The sequence below is a fragment of the Propithecus coquereli genome, unplaced genomic scaffold, assembly GCF_000956105.1.
Source record: "Propithecus coquereli isolate 6110/MARCELLA unplaced genomic scaffold, Pcoq_1.0 Scaffold355, whole genome shotgun sequence".
Classification (NCBI taxonomy): Eukaryota; Metazoa; Chordata; class Mammalia; order Primates; family Indriidae; genus Propithecus; species Propithecus coquereli.
Genome location: NW_012149230.1, coordinates 4,879,502 through 4,900,371, shown reverse-complemented (window position 1 = coordinate 4,900,371; position 20,870 = coordinate 4,879,502). Strand labels below are relative to the sequence as shown.

The window sequence follows — 20,870 nt, the reverse complement described above, 5'->3', positions numbered from 1 at the left end:
TCAAGAAACCAACTTCAGTGGTCAGTCCCTCCTCCACAACAGAATCAAAATCTGACTCTCCAGCACCACCTCCATCATCATCTTCCGATTAATGTCAGCTAACTTCTTGCCTCAAAAATGCCCCTTCCAGTAAGCAAGACAGTGACGCAACAATAGCTGAGTGTAAACCTTTAATATTCTTTTTAAACATTTCTCCTATTGCCTATCTAAACTTTCTGTATGAATTTGTTTTTATGTTCTGCTTGTTTGAACTGAAAGAAAGAGCATAATAGTTTCTGTAACTTATCATTATAGTACGAGGGCATTATTATTATTACGTATTACACTATATTATCACATATGAACCATTATGGCGTTGTTATTATTATTACCGTACATGCGCTGTCGATCCGGGATCTGAGTAACATACAAATCCGACGTTCTCAGGACCGTATCTGTTCCGTATCCGGGAACCGCCTGTGTATATGTCAGTCAGTAATTGATTTACATTTTCTTAAAAAACTTGGACGCGCCACACGGGTGGGGGGAGCGGAGGAGGGGTGACTCCTGCCCCGCCCGCCGCGAGTGGGGGACGCAGCCTCCCCACGGCCGCGGTCACCTGGCCCGGCCGCGCCGCGAGGTCCCCGCCACCTGCCCGCACCGTCCACCCTCCCCGTAGGGAGAAGACAGGTTCCAGCCGCAACGGTTATTAAAAATCGGCGGTGAAGCCGAAAGAAGTTACAGCCTCTCATAACGTTCTTTTCTGTATTTTTCTCTTGTATGTGGAGAGAGAGTCTTAGGCTGGCTATATTTTCCCTGAAACCTCTTCTAAAATGGTTTTCAAATTTTAGCATTCCCCCACTTTTGAAATGGTTTCCTCCGGCGTCTCCGGCCGTGGGGTTGGAACCATTCAGTACTTCCCGACGGGGGCGGCAGAACCGGGCGGGCGGCGGCCGCCGGTTTCCCGCCAGACCTCGGCGTTGCGGACTCGAGCCGCGTCCCAGGTGTGCGGGGCCCGGCGGGCCCCTCTGGCCTCGCAGTTCGGCGCCCCGGCGGCCCCGCGCGCCCCCGCGGGCCAGGCGGTGGTACGGCCCGGCCTGGTCACGAGCCTCGGTCCCGCCCGGCGGCCGGGCTGCGGGGACCGCGGGTGAGTGTGCTGGCGCCGGGCTTGGTCGGCTGTCCCCGCGGCCAGAGCCGGGCTGCCGTCCCCGCCGCGGGCTCGGACCCCGCGCGAGAGCCCCGCCGAGCCTTCCCCGCGGGCCGCGGCGACGACCCGCCGGCGGCAGTCAGGCGGGGCGGGCCGGGGAGCGGGTTCCCGGCCGCCGCGCCGGGGTCGGAGCCGGTTCCGGGCTGCGCGGAGGCCGAGGCGGCGGGGCTGGAGGGCGGGAGCGGTTGGGGGCCCGAGGGAGGGGCACAGCCGAAGTCGCGCTGGTCTGCGGTGGGCTGGGGCGGTCAGCGGCGGAGTCGAAGACGAGACCCTCAGGTTTGGAGGGAGGGTGAGAGGCACATCCGTAGACTCCACAGGGATAAGGACTGCGTCCTGTGTTCGAACCCCGTGTCAGGGTCATTGATTTGTTCCCATTTAACGTTGCTGTGAGACTGCGCTCTTCGCCTGCCCCCGCCCGGGTTCTGCTGTCCATCCGTCGTGCCTTCGCGCTCAGGCTGGCACTCTGAGGGGGGCCCGCTGGTGAGCTAAGAGGCGCAGCTCTGTGCCCCCCGGGGAGGGTAGGCGACTGTGCTGCTTCTCTCCAGTTTGTTGTCAGTGGCATCCTTATCACCTGGAAACAATGTTTAGCCCAGGGATTGGCTCGATGTGGATTGAGGTCCAAGGAGGTCACCAGCAACTGTGGGAGACAGAGGGCGAGGAGGAACTTGTGGGAAGTAGGTACTGCTGGAGGCACCAGACATTACTTTGAAAGTAATTGAGTGACAGTAGCAGGTGACACTGTGTTGGCCCTTCTAGTGTCGCATGTCAGGGAGCTCTGTAAGTGGAAGCGCAGGTGAAAGGTAGAGACAGAGCCGCAGTGTGAGTGAGCCTGAGCTGGAGGTAGTCCCCTGCGGGACTTTTCTCCTTTGCACCTACTGGGATCCCAGCTGCCGACTTCATGAGGCTCCCCAGTGGGAGACTAGTTATGTAAGCTCCATGGCAACTAACTGGTTCAGATCCATTCTAATACCTTATTTATTTACACAGCGCTCTTATTCGGCAGCCTCTTTGGTCCTCCATGTCCCTATGAGAAGACCATAGGGAGCAGGAATGAAGTAGACCCGGGGTGAGGGCGCACCACTGAGCAGAGGGGAGTGCAGACGTCACTGCCAGGTCTGCGGCTCAGCCAGCGTGGAGAGGGATGTGAGGGCACTCTGCCTCTTCGAGGAATTTAAATACTGGCTTTGAGTATGATGATGAAGAGACTGTTACGCACGGGAAGATTTCTGCTTCTTCCTTGGTTCTAGAAAGCTTGTTGGAAAGGAAGAATTGTTAGGCATAATCAAACCAGTTTGTTTTCTTCAGCAAACCTCTGGTAGAGACTGGTATTGGAGAGTGAACGAAGAACTGACCTCATGCTGCCCACACTTGTGATCCCACGTGCAGCGTTAAGCCTGCTAGGCCTCAGCTCTCGGGTGGGATTCAGAGAGGTGAGGTGGCACATTTGACAGCACTTGGCTGGTGAAGACTAGGTCTGTGTGACTCCAACCTAAGTGCTTTCCAGTGGCTGCCTGGGTCTGTGGCACACACGGGACAAGTGTTCAGAATCTTGTCAGACAAGTGCTTTTCATTTAAAAAAATAATAAAAGTAATAGCCTGTGTCGATCCTGGGTTCCTGGGTGCTGGGAAGAAGCTTAGCAACATGGTCTCTGATTTCCGCCTCCCATTTGAGGAAGAGAGGGGAGAAACTGCTAGGCCTGCAGCCCAAAGGGTTAAATCGGCATGATGTGTGTGCTGCCAACGTAGCCCCCTCATAACCAAAAGTAGGAAAGAACAGGACTTCATATTTTTTAATATTTTATACTTTCAAAATATATTTAAATAATATATTTATAATTAAAGAGATCCTTTATCAGATATTGCTTTTGAGGTATAAGACTTCAGCTAAAACTTCAGCTGCAGTGTCAACTTGCTGTCAGCTAGCGTCCAAAAGGCCTGCTAAACCATTCGTAACCCCAGGGAGTCTAAATCCTCATCTGAGATTTGATGGTGAGGATTTGAGGTTGGCTGTAAGCTACTTGAAAAATTTTTTTTGCATGCTCCAAAGACCACTGCTCTTAGAATTAGCTCTGGGTGTTTTCCTTACCTAGAAAACATCAGGTCTTTGCGTATGACTGCTGTCACCACACCGGACCCATTTGGCAGAGGCCTTACATGGTCAAGGCGGGGTGGTGAAAGTGTGATTCTGCTAAGAATAAGGTTGGTGTCGATGCTCTTCAGATGGGATGAAACTTAACCAAGAACTCCTATCATGTGGCTGTCTTGCTACAAGGAACCTTATTTCTCTTCCGTTTGAAGACTTGGCCTTCTTTTCTGGGGTTAAAGTCTCTGCATTTACTTCGGGTCCTGATATCCTTTCCTCCTCCTCCACCTCTTTGTCCCATCAGTGGTCTCCTTGTCTCCTTGCACAATGGATTTTTAAACCATTGTTTTCCTTGATTTCACCATGGTGAGCTTCATGGCCCCTTCCTTTAACTCCAGTCCATTTGGGTTCTCTGTAACTAGACTGCATCTGTCCTTTCCCAAAGATGTGCTTACGAGCCTCTCCCATCTGTGTGGACACGTCCACTTTCTGTGGCAACAATTGTCATCTCTGTGAACAACTCCTAAATGTACTTATTTATCCAACACCCATGAATTTGGCACCTCCTATGAACTGTTGTAGATGCTGGGGATACAGCAGTTAACGAGACAATGTCTGCAGCTTTAGGAAACTTTCATTCATAGCAGGGAAGCACAAACAATGTAGGTTCTAGGACGAGGAGCACTTGCACTCAAATAAAGCAGAGGAAGGGGGTGATGGGGTTGCAGGGAAGTGGCTATTTTGAGCAGGGGACATGCCGGTGGAAGCCAAATGGTGAGGAGGAGCGAGCCAGGTGGAGGTCCGCAGCGTGTTCCGGACCTTTACCCCTGCCCTGTCCTCTCTCATACTGCACCTGGAATCTCTATGGAGCCCTCGAGGCTTCCAGCGAAATGTCCTGCTGTCTCTGAAGTTTTACACATCTCCTTTCCCGCTGCCACCTCCCTCCCGGAACACCCCCGCAGACACTAGCCCTCCAGGCCCTGCCAGCCCCCATGTCTCCCTCTCTGACCCCCACACCTGGCTCCCCAGCAGCCCTGCTGACGTTCTCTTCACATGTCTGTTTTGTGTCTGCCTCTGCCATTCCCAGTGTGACCGCCCGAGCTCCAGCCCTGCCTTAGGCAGGAGGACAGGTGCCGTGCAGCCGAGAAACCAATTACAGAAACATCAGGTGGGTCACAGTGTTAGCGGGCAGGCTGGAGCAGCAGGCTCCAGGCACAGCCTCTGGCAGGGGACTGCTGGGAGGGCCCAGCTAGGGACACGCCCCAGGCATGGCTAGTCAAGGAGGCTGTCCAAGGAACCCTCCATACCCGCCACCGCTGTGCGCGTTCACATTTTGCTGCTGCTTTGCCTTCCTCCCAGGTGTGGCATCTTAGGCCATCTCACTGGCCCGGCCATGGTCATCACACCCTTCCTGCCAGGGCTGAGGACAGAGAATGTCTAGCCCTTGGCTCCATACTGGGGGAGAAGGGCCCCAGAAGAAAATAGGGTCCTGGCCGGTGTCCGCTGCTTGGTTGAACATTCAGAAATTTAAATGGTTCCTCGTGGCATGGAGCAAGGCTGTCCAATGGCGCTTTCTGTGAGGACAGAAATGTTCCCTAATCTGCGCTGTTCAGAGCAGTGGCCATAAGCCACATGCATTTAGCGCACACTTTGGGACCTGGCCAGTGAGAAAGAAGGGCTGAGCTTTTGTACCAGTTAATTTAAATTTAGTTGCCACACGTGTCTGCAGCCACCGTATTGGACAACATGGGTCTGGAGAGTGCACGGTCATTCTAGCCTAGCTTTCCAGATCCTCCTCCAGCTGGCCGCGTGGCCTCCTTTGTCACATGTCAGGCTGCTGGCTGCAGCTGTCCCTGCCACTATGCCTTTGTTCCTGTGGTCTTGTTTCTAGAGCGTCTCTCTGCTTGTCAGAAACTAGTGGACAAGCCCCTATGTTCAGAGCCTCCCCTGATTATCCCCGAACAGAGAGGCCCCGCATCTGCCCTCCCTCCTGTCGCGGAGGGTGAAGTCCGCCACTGCTGCCCACAGCCCATGCACTAGGCCCCGCGGCCTTCACACCATCCATCAGATTCTGCTGTGCTGTAGCCAGGCTTGGGGGGTAGGTGGCCCTTCCTTGACACCATGTCCCTGCCTGGTGCTGCCCTGTTCCTGTCACTGCCACAGAAACTCCCAGAAGGGTTGTCTGGATTCACTCCCTCAAGCTTTTTCTCCACCAGAGATGATACTTCTTAAGGTCACCAGTGACCTCCATGTTGCTCTGCAGGTGACCGTACCCTCCTTGTTTTTTGAATTGTGATAAAGTATACATAACATAAAATGTACTATTTTAACCATCATTAAGCGCACAGTTTGGTGTCAGCACTGACACCGTGCAGCGTCAGCACTGTCCGTCTCCAGGATGCTTTGTCTTGCAGAACTGAAACCGTGCCCATTAAACGCCAGCTCCCCACCCTCCCCTCCCCAGTCCCAGCAGCCACCGCTCTACTTTCTGTCTCTCTGGATTTGACTGCTCCACTTGCCATGCATGAGTGGAACCACACAGTATTTGCCCTTTTGTGACTAGCATAATGTCCTCAATGTCCAGCCATGCTATCACATGTGGCAGGATTTCCTTCCTTTTGACGGCTGCGTGACGTTCCGTTTCCACCTTGTTAAAGCACTCCATTCACCTGGTTGCTGCGTGACCTGGAGCTCCCCTCCTGCCTCCCTGGCCATGCTGTCAGCTGGGCCAGCTCCTCCTCCCTTCTTCACACCTTGAGTTCCCTGGAAGTCCCACACCCGCGCCGCCACCGCGTGTCTCCACGCAGAGGCTCAGCAAGCACTCGCTGGACCACCTCCTGTGCCTGTTCCCCGCATTCTTCCCGGCCCTTCCTTCATGCCCTGCACCCCCATCCACAGTCTTGCCACCGTTCCTCGGGAACATGGCCACTGTCCCTGTCGCTTGGATCCATGGGATGCCTCAGCTGGTTCCCCACCTAACACTGGCCCCATGCAGTGTTTTCTGCCTGAATGAGCCTTTTAAAATGAAATTCAAACCTCATGTCTCTCATCTGAACCCACCAAAGCCTCTCCAGTCTCTGAAAAGATCTTTCCACGGCCTGGAAGGGGCCGGGAGATCTGCTTCCTGTGCCCTGTCCCCTGTGCCCTGTGCCTTGTCTCTTGCTCTTCTCCAGACACTCTGACCATCCCCCAGTGGCAGCACTGATCCCTTCGGCTCTCACTGCGGAAACCCTGGGGGCCAGTCCCTCCCGGTCTCCCCCTCCTGTAGGTGTTCTCCACCCCGGCCCGCTAGGTCTTTATGAAGCTCCTCACCTGGTGGGAAGGGGCAAGTCTTCCCTGCGTCCGCCCGCGGAGCTCAGCTGCACCAGGGCAGCACCTGCAGCCTCAGCCGGCAGCAAACGTGCACCAGCTGGAGGAACCTCTCCTCAGAACCCTGTGGCCTTTTATTTGTGTCGCTCCAACGGGGTTTGCCATGTTTTGCTGTTTTGTCACTCAAGGACGTGTCCTCGCTCTGCACCATCAGCCTCAAGCCCTAGCACAGTTGCACCGAAAGGTTTTCTGTGTGCCCGTTCACTCACATTCTCCCTCCTCTGTGTGCTGTGACCCCTGTGCTCCGGGACCCTGTCTGTCCTCCTCTCAGCTCCCCTGTGCCCAGTGCAGCACTGCCGCAGAGCAGCTGCCACACTGCGCCGGCTGGCGGGCGGGGACTCCACCACCAACACCCACGTGCTCCCTGTGCCCCAGAGGTGCCGGGCAGGTTTCGCTGCGTGAGCAGGTGCTGGCCAGCTAACATGTCCTCCACGATCCACCAGGCCTCTTGCAGTCTCCAAGGCACCATGAACGCCATTGTTGCTCTCTGTCACTTCTGCGAGCTCCATGGCCCTCGTACTCTCTTCTGCACGGAGGTGCTCCATGCCCCACTTCCCCACGGGGCTGAGGATGGGGATAGCCCTGGCCAGGGTGAACAGGCCGAGGAGGAGGAAGGCGGCATTCAGATGAGCAGCCGGATCCGTGCACACAGCCCAGCAGAAGGGGCCAGCACCGAATCCAGCAGCCCTGGGCCCAAAAAGTCAGACATGTGCGAGGCAAGTGTCTCTGGGCTCTCAGGAACATTTTGCTCTCTTTGTGGGGAGTGTGGGATGGACAGGAGACCCTGCGGTCCCAAGAGCTGGGGGTGAGGGCTTCAGGGCTGACACAGATGGCTTCTCAGGGAGCTGGGAGGCTGGCATGTACTTCTCTGTGCCTCCCTGCTGTGGCATCCACCTCGTGTTCACGCACTCCAGCCTGTCCTGGGCAGGGGTCCCTGAGACCTGGTGCTCCCAGCGGAGATTCCTCCTTGTAGATCCCCAGGGTTCCATGTTGAGCTCTGGGAAATTAGTTTAAATTTCCCCTAATGGGCCACTTCTTTGCCTGGAGGACTTGGGTCGGGACCCCAAATCAGGACTGGGTATCAGACCTGCCACTTGGTGCAAACAAACCAACCTGGTTCGTTTGGTTCCACTGAGAAGTGGACGACACGTGAGAGGTTTATCTGTTGCTGGAAATGCCTGCGAGAGGTGTGGGGACAGAAGGTGGGGAGTGCCTCGGACCTGGGAGGCCAGAGCTAGAGGGAAGGAGGGCTCGGCCAGGCAGCGGGAGAGTCCTTGAGCCAGGATCGGGGTTGCCCTTGGAGGAGTCCCCCGGCCCAGGGAGGGGCCTGCCCAGTCCCTCCTGAGGCCCCGGCAGCTGTTAGTTCCAAATCACGGATAGAGGGGTGGGGGGTGGATGAATCATCCAGAAAAGTGGCCCAGAGCACAGTGTGTGCCCCTTGCCAGCCCTGTGCCCTGGGGCCAGCTACTTCCTGTCTCAGCCTCAGTTTGTCTTCTGTGAAATGGGGGTTCTCGCTGTGATTCTCTCACAGGGTGAGAATTCTTCAATAGAAGGAGATAAACTGCACAGAACTCTTGCCATAGTGCCTGCTGGGTGAGTGCTCAGTGGGTGAGATCTGTCAGGACTACCCTCTGGCAACCTCGGCATCTCTGTGTCCTGGTTTTCCTATTTAGGAAACATTTAAGTCCTCAGATAAGTACAAACCTAAAAGCCAGTGCTTTTTATACGAAGATAGATTGTGTTTCTAAACCCAGATTTGCGTAAGCGTAAGACAGTTTGTTACCTGTTTCCCAACTAACGGATTTTCTTTTCCTTTTGGTGGGCAGGGCTGCCGGTCACTGGCTGCAGGACACCCAGGATACATCAGCCACGATAAAGAGACCTCCATCAAGTATGTCAGTCACCAGCACCCCGACCACCCCCAGCTGTTCAGCATTGTCCGCCAGGCCTGCGTCCGGAGCCTGAGCTGTGAGGTGAGCCGTGTGTGGCCGTGGCCAGTCTCGCTGGGAGCTCTCGCGCTCTGAGGTGGCCCTGAGAAGGCCAGCATGGCTGTGGGGAGGGAGGCGGGCGCTCGTTTCCTCACACAGGGTCCACGCGTAGCGCAGCATGGGGAGGGGATGCTTCACTTGTCCAGAACTTAAAGAATAAGTCATTCTGGACTCACTGGTTTCTGAGTGGGTGCTAGCTTTTCACTTTGAGCACCAAACTTTTATTATTTGTCCATTCTTGATGGACATATTTCTGACTTAGGAATTATTTCTAAGGTACATAGTTCACTGCATCAATTGCCACCTTTTCTATTGTCTCAGTCCTCATTCCCAGCCTCATTGATCGCCATGGACTGCTCTCAGACCCTGCAGAGAAGCGATTTGTTCCCAAACTACATGGTGGTCACTGCTGAGCCTGGGTCTTAACTCTTAGGTTTTTGTGTGTCACAGAGAATTCATGGTTCAGTTACTGAACTTCCTGCCCTGGTACCCACTGATGAGAGGCTGAGCCCCTCACTGTCAGTTCTCACTTAATTGTTGCCTGCCTCCAGCCAGTCTCATTTCCTGCTGCTGGTCTGCTAGCAGACAGGTGGGCATGTCTGTTAGCATTGTGTGTTAAGTAAGAGTAAATATGTCATGAGAGAGGGACTGAAGTCCTCTTGTGAAAATAAAGTGTGCAGATTTTATTCTACGAAGTTTGCAGTGACTATTTTGACCTGCTGGTTCTTCAGCATATTCCAGATGAGCAAGGTGGCACATTTGTGGCTCAAGCTAGAAAAAGCAATAAACCTCTGTTGGCCTGGCATTCCACAGTGACAAATGTTGTCTTTAGGAAGCTTGACCACAGGAGCAGAAGAGTGCAGAGTCTCCTGCTTTCACCCTCCCTTGCTACTGTCCCTGTAATCAGTGCTGGCCAAATTGTCCAAAGCAAAAGCCAGATGATGAGGCTTCGACCTGGTGTTGAAGAAGGGAGGAGAGGGCTGTCTCGAGTCGCTGTCGTTCCCTCCAGGTCTGCCCTGGCCGTGAGGGGCCCATCTTCTTTGGAGACGAGCAGCATGGCTTTGTGTTCAGCCACACTTTCTTCATCAAAGACAGCCTTGCCAGGGGCTTCCAGCGCTGGTACAGCATCATCACCATCATGATGGACCGGATCTACCTCATCAACTCCTGGCCCTTCCTGCTGGGGAAGGTCCGAGGCATCATCGATGAGCTCCAGGGCAAGGCACTGAAGGTGCTGTCTGAGCACGAGGCACCAGGGTGGGGGAACTCGCACCATAGGAATCGTTCTCTGTGCCAAGGGTGGGGCTGGGAGCCCAGGCAGCTTTAGTACTCTCAGCCCGAGGCTGCCGTGACACCTTCCCTTCAGAGTCGGGGTCGTCTGCTGTAGTGGTCTCTCCTGCCTCTATTGTCCTGGTTCTCTCGTTCAGCTCTGGTTTCTTGGCTGGAGTCAGAACCCTTGTTCCTCCCTTTGCTTCCTCTGACCTTCATCTCAGACTGTCCGTTAATCCTGTTGAGACCAGCCACCTAACCCAGACCTCCAGCGGGGGCATCGTGTCTCAGGACAGGCCAGGTCATGCTCTGGTACCCACTGGTGGGAGGCTGAGCCCCTCACTGTCAATTCTCACTTAACTGTTGCCGCGTGCCTGCCTCCAGCGGTCTCATCTCAGCAGCCTCGCACCACAGGGACCGTTTCTTGCTCTTGCCCTGTGTGCGTTGCAGCAGAGCGGGCTACCTGCTGGTCGTCGTCACCGCCATGGGCAGAGCAGCAGCCGTTTTGGAATGTTGTTCCTTCCGCCCAACAGAAGGCAGGGCATGCCAGAGGGCCTGTTTCTCTCTCACTTTCTCAGCGGCAGCTAGTCATGTCCCTCATCAAGGCTGAGTAGGGGGCCTGGAAGGGGGAGGCCTAGAAACGCGACGCTGATGGCCACCTCCACAGGCCTACGGCCTGCACCCCCCCAAGCACCTGCGGAGTCAGCCGTAGGAGAGGGGACAGGAGATGGTCTTAACTGATTCTTGTTCTTGGGTGGCTCCTAATCTAGGCGGGGAGGCAAAGCCACGCTGTTTGGAATTATTAGACTGCCGGCACTTTCTGTGTTCCACGTCACAAGAGCAGAGCAGGACGGAGCCCTCGGAAGTCAGATCTGTGACATTTGCTATGAATGAGCTGGGTCCAGGCTGCCAGCAGTCCGACTTGGTTGAAGAGGCTGCCCCTTCCCTTTGCATTTCAGGTGTTCGAGGCAGAGCAGTTCGGGTGCCCCCAGCGCGCTCAGAGGATGAACACGGCCTTCACGCCGTTCCTGCACCAGAGGAATGGCAACGCTGCGCGCTCGCTGACGTCGCTCACCAGCGACGACAACCTGTGGGCGTGCCTCCACACCTCCTTTGCTTGGTAACGGCGTCCCAGGGCTTTTAGCGGGTGTCAGAATAAGAGCAGTAGCGACACGCTGGTGAGACTGTCCACAAATCTGGGAGGACAGTCCTTGTGCGAATCTGCTCAGCTGCCTCTGCATGCAGCTCTGCCTTGGACTCACTCGAGAGCCCCTGTTCTTGGGGCTTCTCACCCGTCGTGTGCGGAAAGCACACTGAGATGGCGCTCACTTTCTAGTGTATTAAAAACAGAAGAAGTTTTTGTACCAAGACCAGTGATTCCCTCCCTTTTTAAAAAACAACAGTAAACATTCATCTCAGTTTCCATGGGTCAGGAAGTCAGAAGTGTCTTAGCCGAGTGGCTGTGGCTCAGGGTCTGAGCGTTTTCGTCTGCGGGGGCTCAGCCAGCTGAGGTTGACTGGAGGGCTGCTTGCAAAGCGGCTCCTTCCACGGCTGGCTGTGGGCCTGGGAAATGGCTTCCCCAGAGTGAGCCAGGAGATTGAGGTAGGGCCAGTCTCAGCGGCTCACACCTATAATCCCCACACTTTGGGAAGCTGAGGTGGGAGGGCTGCTTGAGGCCAGGAGTTAAAGACCAGCGTGGGCAATAGTGAGACCCCGTCTCTACAAAAAATAAAAATTAGCTGAGCGTGGCGGTGCACACCTATAGTCCCAGCTACTCTGGCTGTGGCAAGAGGATCACCTGAGCCCAGAAGTTGGAGGTTGCAGTGAGCTATGATGATGACATTGCACTTGAGCTGGGGCGACAGAGCAAGACCCTGTCTCAAAAAAGAAAAAAAAGGAGAGAGAGAGAATGAGGTGGAATCTGCAAGATCTCAGGGCCTGAGCTCAGCAGACACATGCTGTCACTTCCAGTACTCCGTGTTTGCTAGAAGTGTGCCATGTCACTAAGCCCAGCCCAGTCGGGGAGGGATTAGCCTCTGTCATGAGAAGAGAGGAAGGAGTTTAGTGAATCTGTGGACATACTTGAAAACCACCAGTCTGTCCTTTGGCCACCAGTTATTTCTGTTCCTCCCACTGCAGAATATATTCATTCCTTCCAAAGTCTCTGTCCCCAAATTCTCATCCCTATGTAACCTCAGCTTGAAATCTAGGATCTCATGTCTAAATCCAGTCCTGGGCCACTATAATCCCAGCACTTTGGGAGGCCAAGGCAGGAAGATCACTTGAGCCCAGGAGTTCCAGACCAGCCTGGGCAATATAGGGAGACCCTGTCTCTAAAAAAAAAAAATCTTTTAATTAACTGGGCATGGTGGCACATGCCTATAGTCCCAGCTGCTTGGGAGGCTGAGACAGGAGGATCATTTAGCCCAAGAGTTAGAGGCTGCATTGAGCTATCATGATGCACCACTGCACTCCAGTCTAAAAAAACAAAAACAAAAACAGCTCTTGCATTGGGATCAAAGCAGCATCCCAATTCTCTCTGGTCTGTAATGTTCCTCCTGCCCCACTTGTCCCACCTACCTTTCATTGAAGGCCCTTGGTCATTCGGCTTACAAAATCACCTGCATTCAGGATCTTGCTAGTTGTGGCCTTGTGGTGTTCAGCATGTTCTTTTATACCTATGTCTTCTGCAAACTGGTAGCTAGATCAAGGAGCTAGGCGAACGTCAGGTTTGGCAAGAAGGCTCTTATCTGGCACTGCATTCTCCAGGCTCCTGAAAGCATGTGGCAGCCGACTGACCGAGAAGCTCCTGGAGGGCGCACCGACTGAAGACACCTTGGTCCAAATGGAGAAGCTCGCTGGTGAGCCTGGGGTCCTGCTGCTGGGGTCCATGGTGTACTTGGTCCACAGTGGCCATCAGGGGCCCCCGACTCTGCCGTCCTGGTTGGAAGAGCTGATGAAGGGAAACATGACTCTGAATGAGTCCAGGATGAGCCAGCGTGATAGCCTGCCATTGGTCTTGGTATATTTGTGATTTCCCATCTCATTTGCCTAGACAGTCACGTGAAAGAATCTGTTCCCCAGGTAGGTTGGGAAAATCCGCTATTGGATTGTCTATGGAGAGAACTGGCTGATTGAAGGTATCTATTTTATGATGATGGCCACATGCTTGGCCGTGTAGGTCGTCTCTTAGTCTCTGTCCCTTTACAGATGAAGCACCCTGTTTCAGTTGGACTTAAGCTCTCCATCAAGGGCACTGGTTTCCCAACCTCCCAGGTGTCTGGGCCTCTGTGGGTTCCTGATCAGAATCTCTGTGTCTGGGGCTAAGGGCCCTATTGTGTTCAACTGACTTCCCAGGGGCCCCTGGTCTCTATCCTGCTGAGCTTCTGCCAGGGTTCATTTGATTTTTGGTGCTCCAGCTCCACGGTCCCAGCCGCAGGATGAGCATATAGACTCTTGACGTGTGTCGTGTGCAGCTTGTCATTAGTAATGCTTCCCGTGCTTCAGTTCACAGATGACTAGCCTTCTGGACAGTCAGGTTTGTCTCAAGGACGCTCCTGCAGGCAAGCACTTGACTCTCACTCGTGCTCAAATAAGCTTTCCTGAGCAGGGTCTCGGCAGCAGCAGGGCATGCTCAGCAAAGAGAAGCCCTGCAGTCTGCCCTCACGCATCCGGCAGCCCAAGAACTTTCACCGCTGTGCTGATCATGACTTTCCGTGCTGGTACGGATGGCAAGGGTAGTGTCGCGGTCAGACTGCCTCGCACACAGCCAGGTCTGTCGAAGCCTTCATGAGCTGGAACGCAGCATGCAGGATGCAGCGTTGAGTTTCCAGCTGCAGCGTGGTCACGGAGGAGCTGGCATCGGGTGCAGGGCACAGCCCTTGGAGTCGGACAGACCTGGCGTCAAGTCCTGGCTCTGCTCCTCACGCATGCCCTGCCCTGTGGGTCTTGTGACACGGAATGGAGATGTGGTCGTTTGTGAGGGCTGCCACAAAGGTTCATGGAAGTGACACTTCATCTGTGAAATGGGCGTAACAGTGCTGGTGTCAGGGTGGTGGAGAAGACTAAATGACACGACGCGTGGGTCCCTGAGAACAGCCCCTGACAGGGTGTGCTCAGTAGACAGACACTGTCCGGCGTGTTCGTCATTGGTTTGAGTTTTCTCACCAACAGTGAACAGCTTGTGGTCCTTGAGCAAGAGCTCCTATGACTCACCATGATGTTCCAAGTTCATTGACAGCGGCCGAGCCCTCCCTGCCCTTCCCTGGGCTCCCAGGGCACCAGGGAGCATGAATAGCTGGCCACAGCCTGGACTAAGTTTCAACTGGCCTCAGGCTGAAGTCACACAAAGAGACTGTTGCATCCAAGGGGCAGCGCATTCTGTAACTGTCCCTGTCACCTGTCTTGCAGACTTAGAAGAGGAATCAGAAAGCTGGGACAACTCTGAGGCTGAAGAAGAGGAGAAAGCTGCTGCGTTGCCAGAGGGTGCAGAAGGGCGGGAGCTGAGCCAGTGCCCGGCAGGGTCCTCCTCACTGTCAGGCCTTGGGGGCTGGCAGCCCCGAAAGCCGCCAGTCTTCAAGTCCCTTCGGCACATGCGGCAGGTAGGCAGCAGAGGGCAGCCACGTCAGCAACTTGGAGAAGAGTCCAGTGGTTCTCCATCCAGCACACTTTGTGGGCCCATTATCTTCAAAATCCAGCAGGGAGTGACCAAGAACCTTGGTGGGTGGCTGAAGGCATGGGGGGGTCGGGGGGTATTAGCCACAGGGTAAGCGCTCGCCTTTTAGTGACGATGTAGGTGTCTTCGAAGAAAGGTCCAGATGGTCAGCATCCTGTGGTCCTCTAACCTTCTAGAACCTCCTGAAGGGATTAAACCACCCTACTGTCGATTTGCGTGTAGTCTCTACTCTTTGCAGATTGAAAGTGATGGTCATTCTTAAAAAAATTAGGAACAACCTACATGTCCAACTATGGTAGTTATGGTATATCCAAACAATGGGATGTATCATAGAAGATTGGAAGCATACAGTGTGTACAGGGTGACACGTGGCATGTGTGTATATGTGTATATGTATGCATACTAAAGACAAAGCAAAATCTAACCCACAACAGTGTTGACCTTGGTTATATTGGGTCAGATGAGAGGAGGGGATTGCTCGATTACAAGGGCAGGTTGTCCCCTTTTTATATTTTCTGTATTTATTTTTACAGTGAGTGTTGATTTTATCAGAAGATAGTAATTTCTGTTTTGAACATTGAGTGAGACTGATTTAATGGCAGGTGCTCGATGAGCCTTCTGGATGAAAACACTCATTCCGTCAAAATCATGTATTTGGCTGAAATCATCCTTATTGTTTGTTTACATGGAATAAGGTTGGAAAGAATCTTGAATTCCACTAGAGGTGGGACTATTTTGAGGGTGTTGGGCTTGGTAAAATGTGGTATTATAGCCTCATTTTTGTTTTTTTGGTTTTGTTTCAAAGCCATGTTTGGCTTCTTAGGAGCCATGAGATAATAAGCTAGACTCTTCTGAAACCTCAGTGTCATGGAAGTTAATGAAGGGTGGACTGCTCTAGATTAAAGGACAAAGACATGACAGCTAAGAGCAAGCATGATCCTAAATGGTTCCTGGATCAAAGGAACAGCAGCTATAAAGTAGATTTTCAGGCTGGGTGCAATAGCTCACACCTGTAAACCCAGCACTTTAGGAGGCCAAGGCAGGAGGATTGCTTGAGGCCAGGAATTCGAGACCAGCACAGCAAGACCCCCCTTTCTACAAAAAATAGGAAAATTGGCCAGGCACGGTGTTGTGTGCCTATAATCCCAGCTATTTGGGAGGTTGGGGCGGGAGGATTGCTTGGGCCTAGGAGTTCAAGACTGCATTGAGCTATGATGACACCACTGCCTTCCAGCCTGCGTGACAGAGCAAAAAAAAAAAAAGACATGTTCAGAGTATTGGGCTTGTGCACGTGGTATGTGACTGAATATGAGGTATGTCACATCCACGTGGTCTTCCTTGGATACAGCCATGGTCTGGGGTGTGGAGGAGAAGCCCTGGCTTCGCCCAGGTGCTAATGTGTCGTGGGATCTGCAGCTTTCTTTCAAGTGGTTCAGTAAAATAAAGTGTCCATAAAGAGAAGGTGAATTTTGCAAAAAGTTAACGCCTTTTTGCTTCAGATTTTGAAAAATTAAATTGGAAAAAGATCTCAAAGGGTGTAACAGCTTTGAAATCTGACTTTTAAGTGCAGATCTGGGGACTTCCACTGGGCAAGTCATCCAGCCTCAAGCTGAGAAGATAAGCGACTTTCTCTTTCCTGACCCATCTTCCTTTGCTTTACAAAGTTTCTAAACACATGAACGAAATAACTTGCATTGGAGGGGAGAGAAAAAATATTTCTGTTGGTCATGTAGAAAGCACTCCATTGTATTTTTTAGGTGCTGGGTGCCCCATCTTTTCGCATGTTGGCCTGGCATGTTCTCATGGGGAATCAGGTGATCTGGAAGAGCAGAGACATGGACCTTGTCCAGTCAGCTTTCGAAGTTCTTCGGGTAAGAACACTTTTCCCTTATGTGTGTGTAGTGGGACGGTTACTGGCCTAGTGTCGGACTTTAGGTGGGAATGTTAAGATGCTTCGACTGCTCAGTGCAGAACCTTGTGAGCAGTTCATGCCTGAATCTGAGACCGTGGTTTTTTTCCTCTGCTATTAAAAATGGCAGTTGTGGATGTTTTTTAGTTCCCATGGAAGGAGTCTGTGTTGTCCTGATAGATTGATAACTACCTATTCCTCCCCAATCCCCAAGTCCCTCTAAGAAGCCATCTGAGTGGCTCACAGCTGCCACGGAAGCAGGAAAGGCACTATGCCCTCCTCTGCAGGGGTGCTCTCAACAAGGCGCGTGCGCAGGTGGGCGCAGTGCACTGCCTCCCTCCGGAGCTGCAGTGGGCGCCAGGCCGGATCTGGTCTGATGACGGTTAGGTTGTCAGAAAGCATGTCCATGCCAGCTGACTGCCAGAGCCTGCGAGGGAACAAAAATGAATGTGACACGATCCCTGCAGAAGCTTCTCTCTCTGCGGCTCAGGGAGAGGGACAGACATCTGAGAGGGCAAAGAATAAGGAAGGGTTCATACTGCAAAGCAAGAGGCAGCACAAGCCGGTGTATGACTGATGGCCAAGACAAGAGCTGGGGCCTTGGTGTGGAAGACACCCCACGGCCTGAGGGACCAGGGGTACCTCTGGGAGGAGGGAGGCTTTGGGCTGGGCTGCAGGAGCGTGTGGTTTTGGGTGATGGAGACAGGCCAGGCTGTGTCGCTCTGTCCTCCCCAGACCATGCTGCCCGTGGGCTGTGTGCGCACCATCCCATACAGCAGCCAGTACGAAGAGGCCTATCGGTGCAACTTCCTGGGGCTCAGCCCACACGTGCAGATCCCCGCCCATGTGCTGTCCTCAGGTACGTGCCGCCGCAGGCTGCGGGGTGCGTGGACTCTCAGGACAGAGAGCCCCGCACCTCAGGGCCCAGAGTGGAACCAGATCTTAGTCACGGGTTTGAGGACGTGTCCTGCTGGCCTCGCAGGCGGGAGCCCCCACTGTGGGGCCAGCACACCTTGTGGCTGTCTTCACAGGGTGGGGTTGGATGGGATAGCCTCACGGCGGCAGGCCACAGGTCACAGTCCTGGGGTTAGGAGGGCACATGTCCACCGAGAACAGCACATGTGGCCACTAGGGGCTCATTGTCCTGATGAGTGGATATCACGGGAGTCAGGGCTGGCCTCTCCCCTGTCCTCGTGCTCCCCAGTCTTCTCCTCCTTCCCTGAGCCTGGCGTGTGCCCTGAGGCTCCTGGCGCCGCCAGGGCTTGTGCCTCTGCCACAGAGAACCAGGAAGCGGATCATCCCTCGCCTTTGGTTCAGGGATGTCCACGAGTCAGCCTCCCAGCAAGTTAGTGACTTCTCTGAGCACATCTGTCAGGGGCAGGCGGGCGCTCAGCTGCCAGCAGCAGACCCCGTTCGGCACCCAGGCGGGTCATGAGGCCCTCGCTGAGAGCCAGTGCCTTTTTCCTGAGTAGTGTCAGAAACACAGGCTGCAGTTTCAGAGAGAGGCTTGAAATCCTTACACTACTAGCTGTATGACCCTGGGCACTTTACTTAACTTCTCTGGTTCTATCTCCCCATCTGTAAAACGGGGGTAATAGTGGGACCATCTTCATAGGGTTGCTTAGTGTGAAGTGAATTGATATGTGTGAAGTAATTGATGAGTATTGTAATATAATAAGTTATTAGCTTAATGGACGCACAGGTTAACCCTTAACTCTCTTCACAAGTAAACTGCAAGAGGTTTTAAATACCAAAGCATCACTCTCAGAGACCTTCTGCCTGGCGGTGTTTCCTTGTTGACGTGAGATGGTCTGGAGGCGGGACTCAGTGGGCTTGTTTAGGATGAAATGAGAAGCACAGAACTGGATGGTGTGTCTTGTGTTGCCACAGAATTTGCCGTCATCGTGGAGGTCCATGCAGCCGCCCGCTCCACCCTCCACCCAGTCAGGTGTGAGGACGAGCAGCCTCTGAGCCAGTATGAGTTCGTGGTGACCAGCGGGAGCCCCGTTGCCGCAGACCGAGGTGGGTGCTGCTGAGCGGGTTACGTTTTCCTTGGGAGGAGGAAGGGCGTGGAGTCTCCGGGCCCAGCACTGATGCCTCCCGCTTTGCCTCGGCCCCTTTTCCCAGTCGGCCCCACCATCCTGAACAAGATCGAGGCGGCTCTGACCAACCAAAATCTGTCTGTGGACGTGGTGGACCAGTGCCTCGTCTGCCTCAAGGAGGAGTGGATGAAGTAAGCTCACAGCCTCAGCCGCGGGACTGCTTTGCTTTCCGACCGCGGAGGGCCGAGCTAGCCACAGTGGTGCGCTCTGCCGAGGAGAATCAGAAGCTATTTCCAAAAAGATACTGGCTATGGCCACTGACGGGGGCAGTTAGAGTGGAGGTTGAGACCGTGGGCTCCAGACCAGCTCTGCCTCTTACCAGCATGGGTGACCCCCAGGTGACTAGCGTCTACTGCCCCGGCACCCACTCTTTGGGTAGGGGCGGTGCCCAGCTCTAAGAGCTATTGAGGGCTAAGGGAGGATTCCAAATGCACAAAAGAGGTTTGTAACTGAAGCTCTGTTATTTTGCTGTTTAATTAACTTTTAAAATCTGAAAGCCCTGCAACATGCGCTCCCTTTATTTTAAAGCAAGTTACTTTATTTCCTCCTGCCTTGATTCTTGGTAATTTTTTTGACTAATTGAGCCAAACATCATCCTGATTTTTTTTTTTTTTTTGAGACAGAGTCTCACTCTGTTGCCTGGGCTAGCATGCCATGGTGTCAGCCTAGCTCACAGCAACCTCAAATTCCTGGGCTCAAGCAATCCTCCTGCCTCAGCCTCCCGAGTAGCTGGGACTACAGGCACTCGCCACCACGCCTTGCTAATTTATTCTGTTTTTAGTAGAGACAGGGTCTTGCTCTTGCTCAGAGTGGTCTTGAACTCCTGGGCTCAAGCAATCCTCCCACCTCGGCCTCCCAGAATGCTAGGATTACAGGTATGAGCCACCGTGCCTGGGCCCTGATTTCAAATAATATAGTGAAGCTTGGGAGCAACCAGTTTCTTCCATGAATTTAAGGAAAATTTTTCTTTCTTTGTTTTTGCTGTTCTAGCTTGCCAGGCTTGTTCCCCAGGGTTAGAACTGACGGGCCAGTGAGAGGCCCTTCAGTGTGCGGTGCCAGCTGTCACCATGTTTGAGTCCAGCTCAGCCTGTGTAGCTCCCGCTGGTCCCGAAGCTATGTGGGCCCACAACCAGGACTCTCAGGGCTGTGCTCTGTTGTCTGAGTGTTTTGTCTTTGGTTTTCCACAGCAAGGTGAAGGTCCTTTTCAAATTCACCAAGGTGGACAGTCGGCCCAAAGAGGACACACAGAAGCTCCTGAGTATCCTTGGTGCATCTGAGGAAGACAACGTCAAGCTGCTGAAGTTCTGGATGACAGGCCTGAGCAAGACCTACAAGTCACACCTCATGTCCACTGTCCGCAGCCCCACGGCCTCGGAGTCACGGAACTGACCCACGCACCGCACACATCTTCTGGAAGTGGTGATGGCAGCCCATAGGCTGTCCCCAGCTCTGTAGGAGGAGGAGCTGTCCTTTGAGTTTCTGAGCTGCCAGGATGGAGCAGCGTCCTTCCTAAGAATGGGTACTGTTGGGGTCGGCTCTGCCCTCTGGACCTGGGGCCAGGGCTGTTCTCAGCAGCCTCCCACAAGCTGTGGGAGTCGCCCCAGCCTGAGGAAGGCAGTAGGAGGTGTAGGAACAACAGGGTCCCTCTGCGTCTGCGCGCCTGGGAGAGAAGTCCACAAGGAGAACTGGCACCTCAGGCCTCTCTCAGACTCAGATGTCAAAACCCATAGGAGAAACGGGTTGGGACAGTCCAACTGGGTATTTTAGCTGCAATAACATATCCTCTCTCCAGGTGAATATTCGAACCTTTCCCATTCTGAAATTAGCAAGAGTCTTCTGGGTTTTGTGTATGAGTGCACGTTTTGCTACGATTGTGAATATTCAGGACAAATGCCAATCTTTAGTCATTTCTAGTCATCTGGTTCCAAGTCAAGGCTCTGCGTGTAAGGCTTTTGAGGGTGAAGTGGATCTTTTCCTCATCTTCAGGTCCTCTGAAATTCTTGTTCTGAAGGCATGGGACTTGTCTTCTGAGGTGTCCCCTGCCATCGCTGGTGACATTAACCTGTACCTGGTCAGTGGATCCCCTGATCATTTTTATTCAACGATGATACTTTGCTGAAGTGTCAGATCAAGCTGTCTGACTTGCCCAATTCACTGTCTATGGTGAGACCTGTAGTTTTATTCTCTATCACTTTTGCTTTTATTGCTGCTTTCAACATTTACATTTGGCTGCAGTTAATAATTATCAGGGCATGATGATTTAATATAATTTCATCATCTCACCATATA

General features: G+C 53.5%; 1 protein-coding gene across 2 annotated transcripts; it reads left to right on the top strand.

Moving 5' to 3' along the window:
* The first annotated feature begins 3,343 nt into the window (after positions 1 to 3,343).
* On the top strand, positions 3,344 to 20,805 carry FLCN (folliculin). Of its 2 annotated transcripts, XM_012651453.1 has the most exons (12): positions 3,344 to 4,437; positions 7,082 to 7,354; positions 8,465 to 8,611; positions 9,636 to 9,857; positions 10,855 to 11,015; positions 12,665 to 12,756; positions 14,306 to 14,496; positions 16,328 to 16,441; positions 17,215 to 17,338; positions 18,370 to 18,501; positions 18,607 to 18,712; positions 19,769 to 20,805. In XM_012651453.1, the coding sequence occupies exons 2-12, from the start codon at positions 7,106 to 7,108 to the stop codon at positions 19,968 to 19,970; spliced, it is 1,740 nt and encodes a 579-aa protein (XP_012506907.1). In that variant the 5' UTR covers positions 3,344 to 4,437; positions 7,082 to 7,105; the 3' UTR covers positions 19,971 to 20,805. The 2 variants fall into 2 exon arrangements, with proteins under 2 accessions (XP_012506907.1, XP_012506906.1); XM_012651452.1 differs by lacking the exon at positions 3,344 to 4,437 and having other exon boundaries at positions 6,640 to 7,354.
* Positions 20,806 to 20,870: the final 65 nt, after the last annotated feature.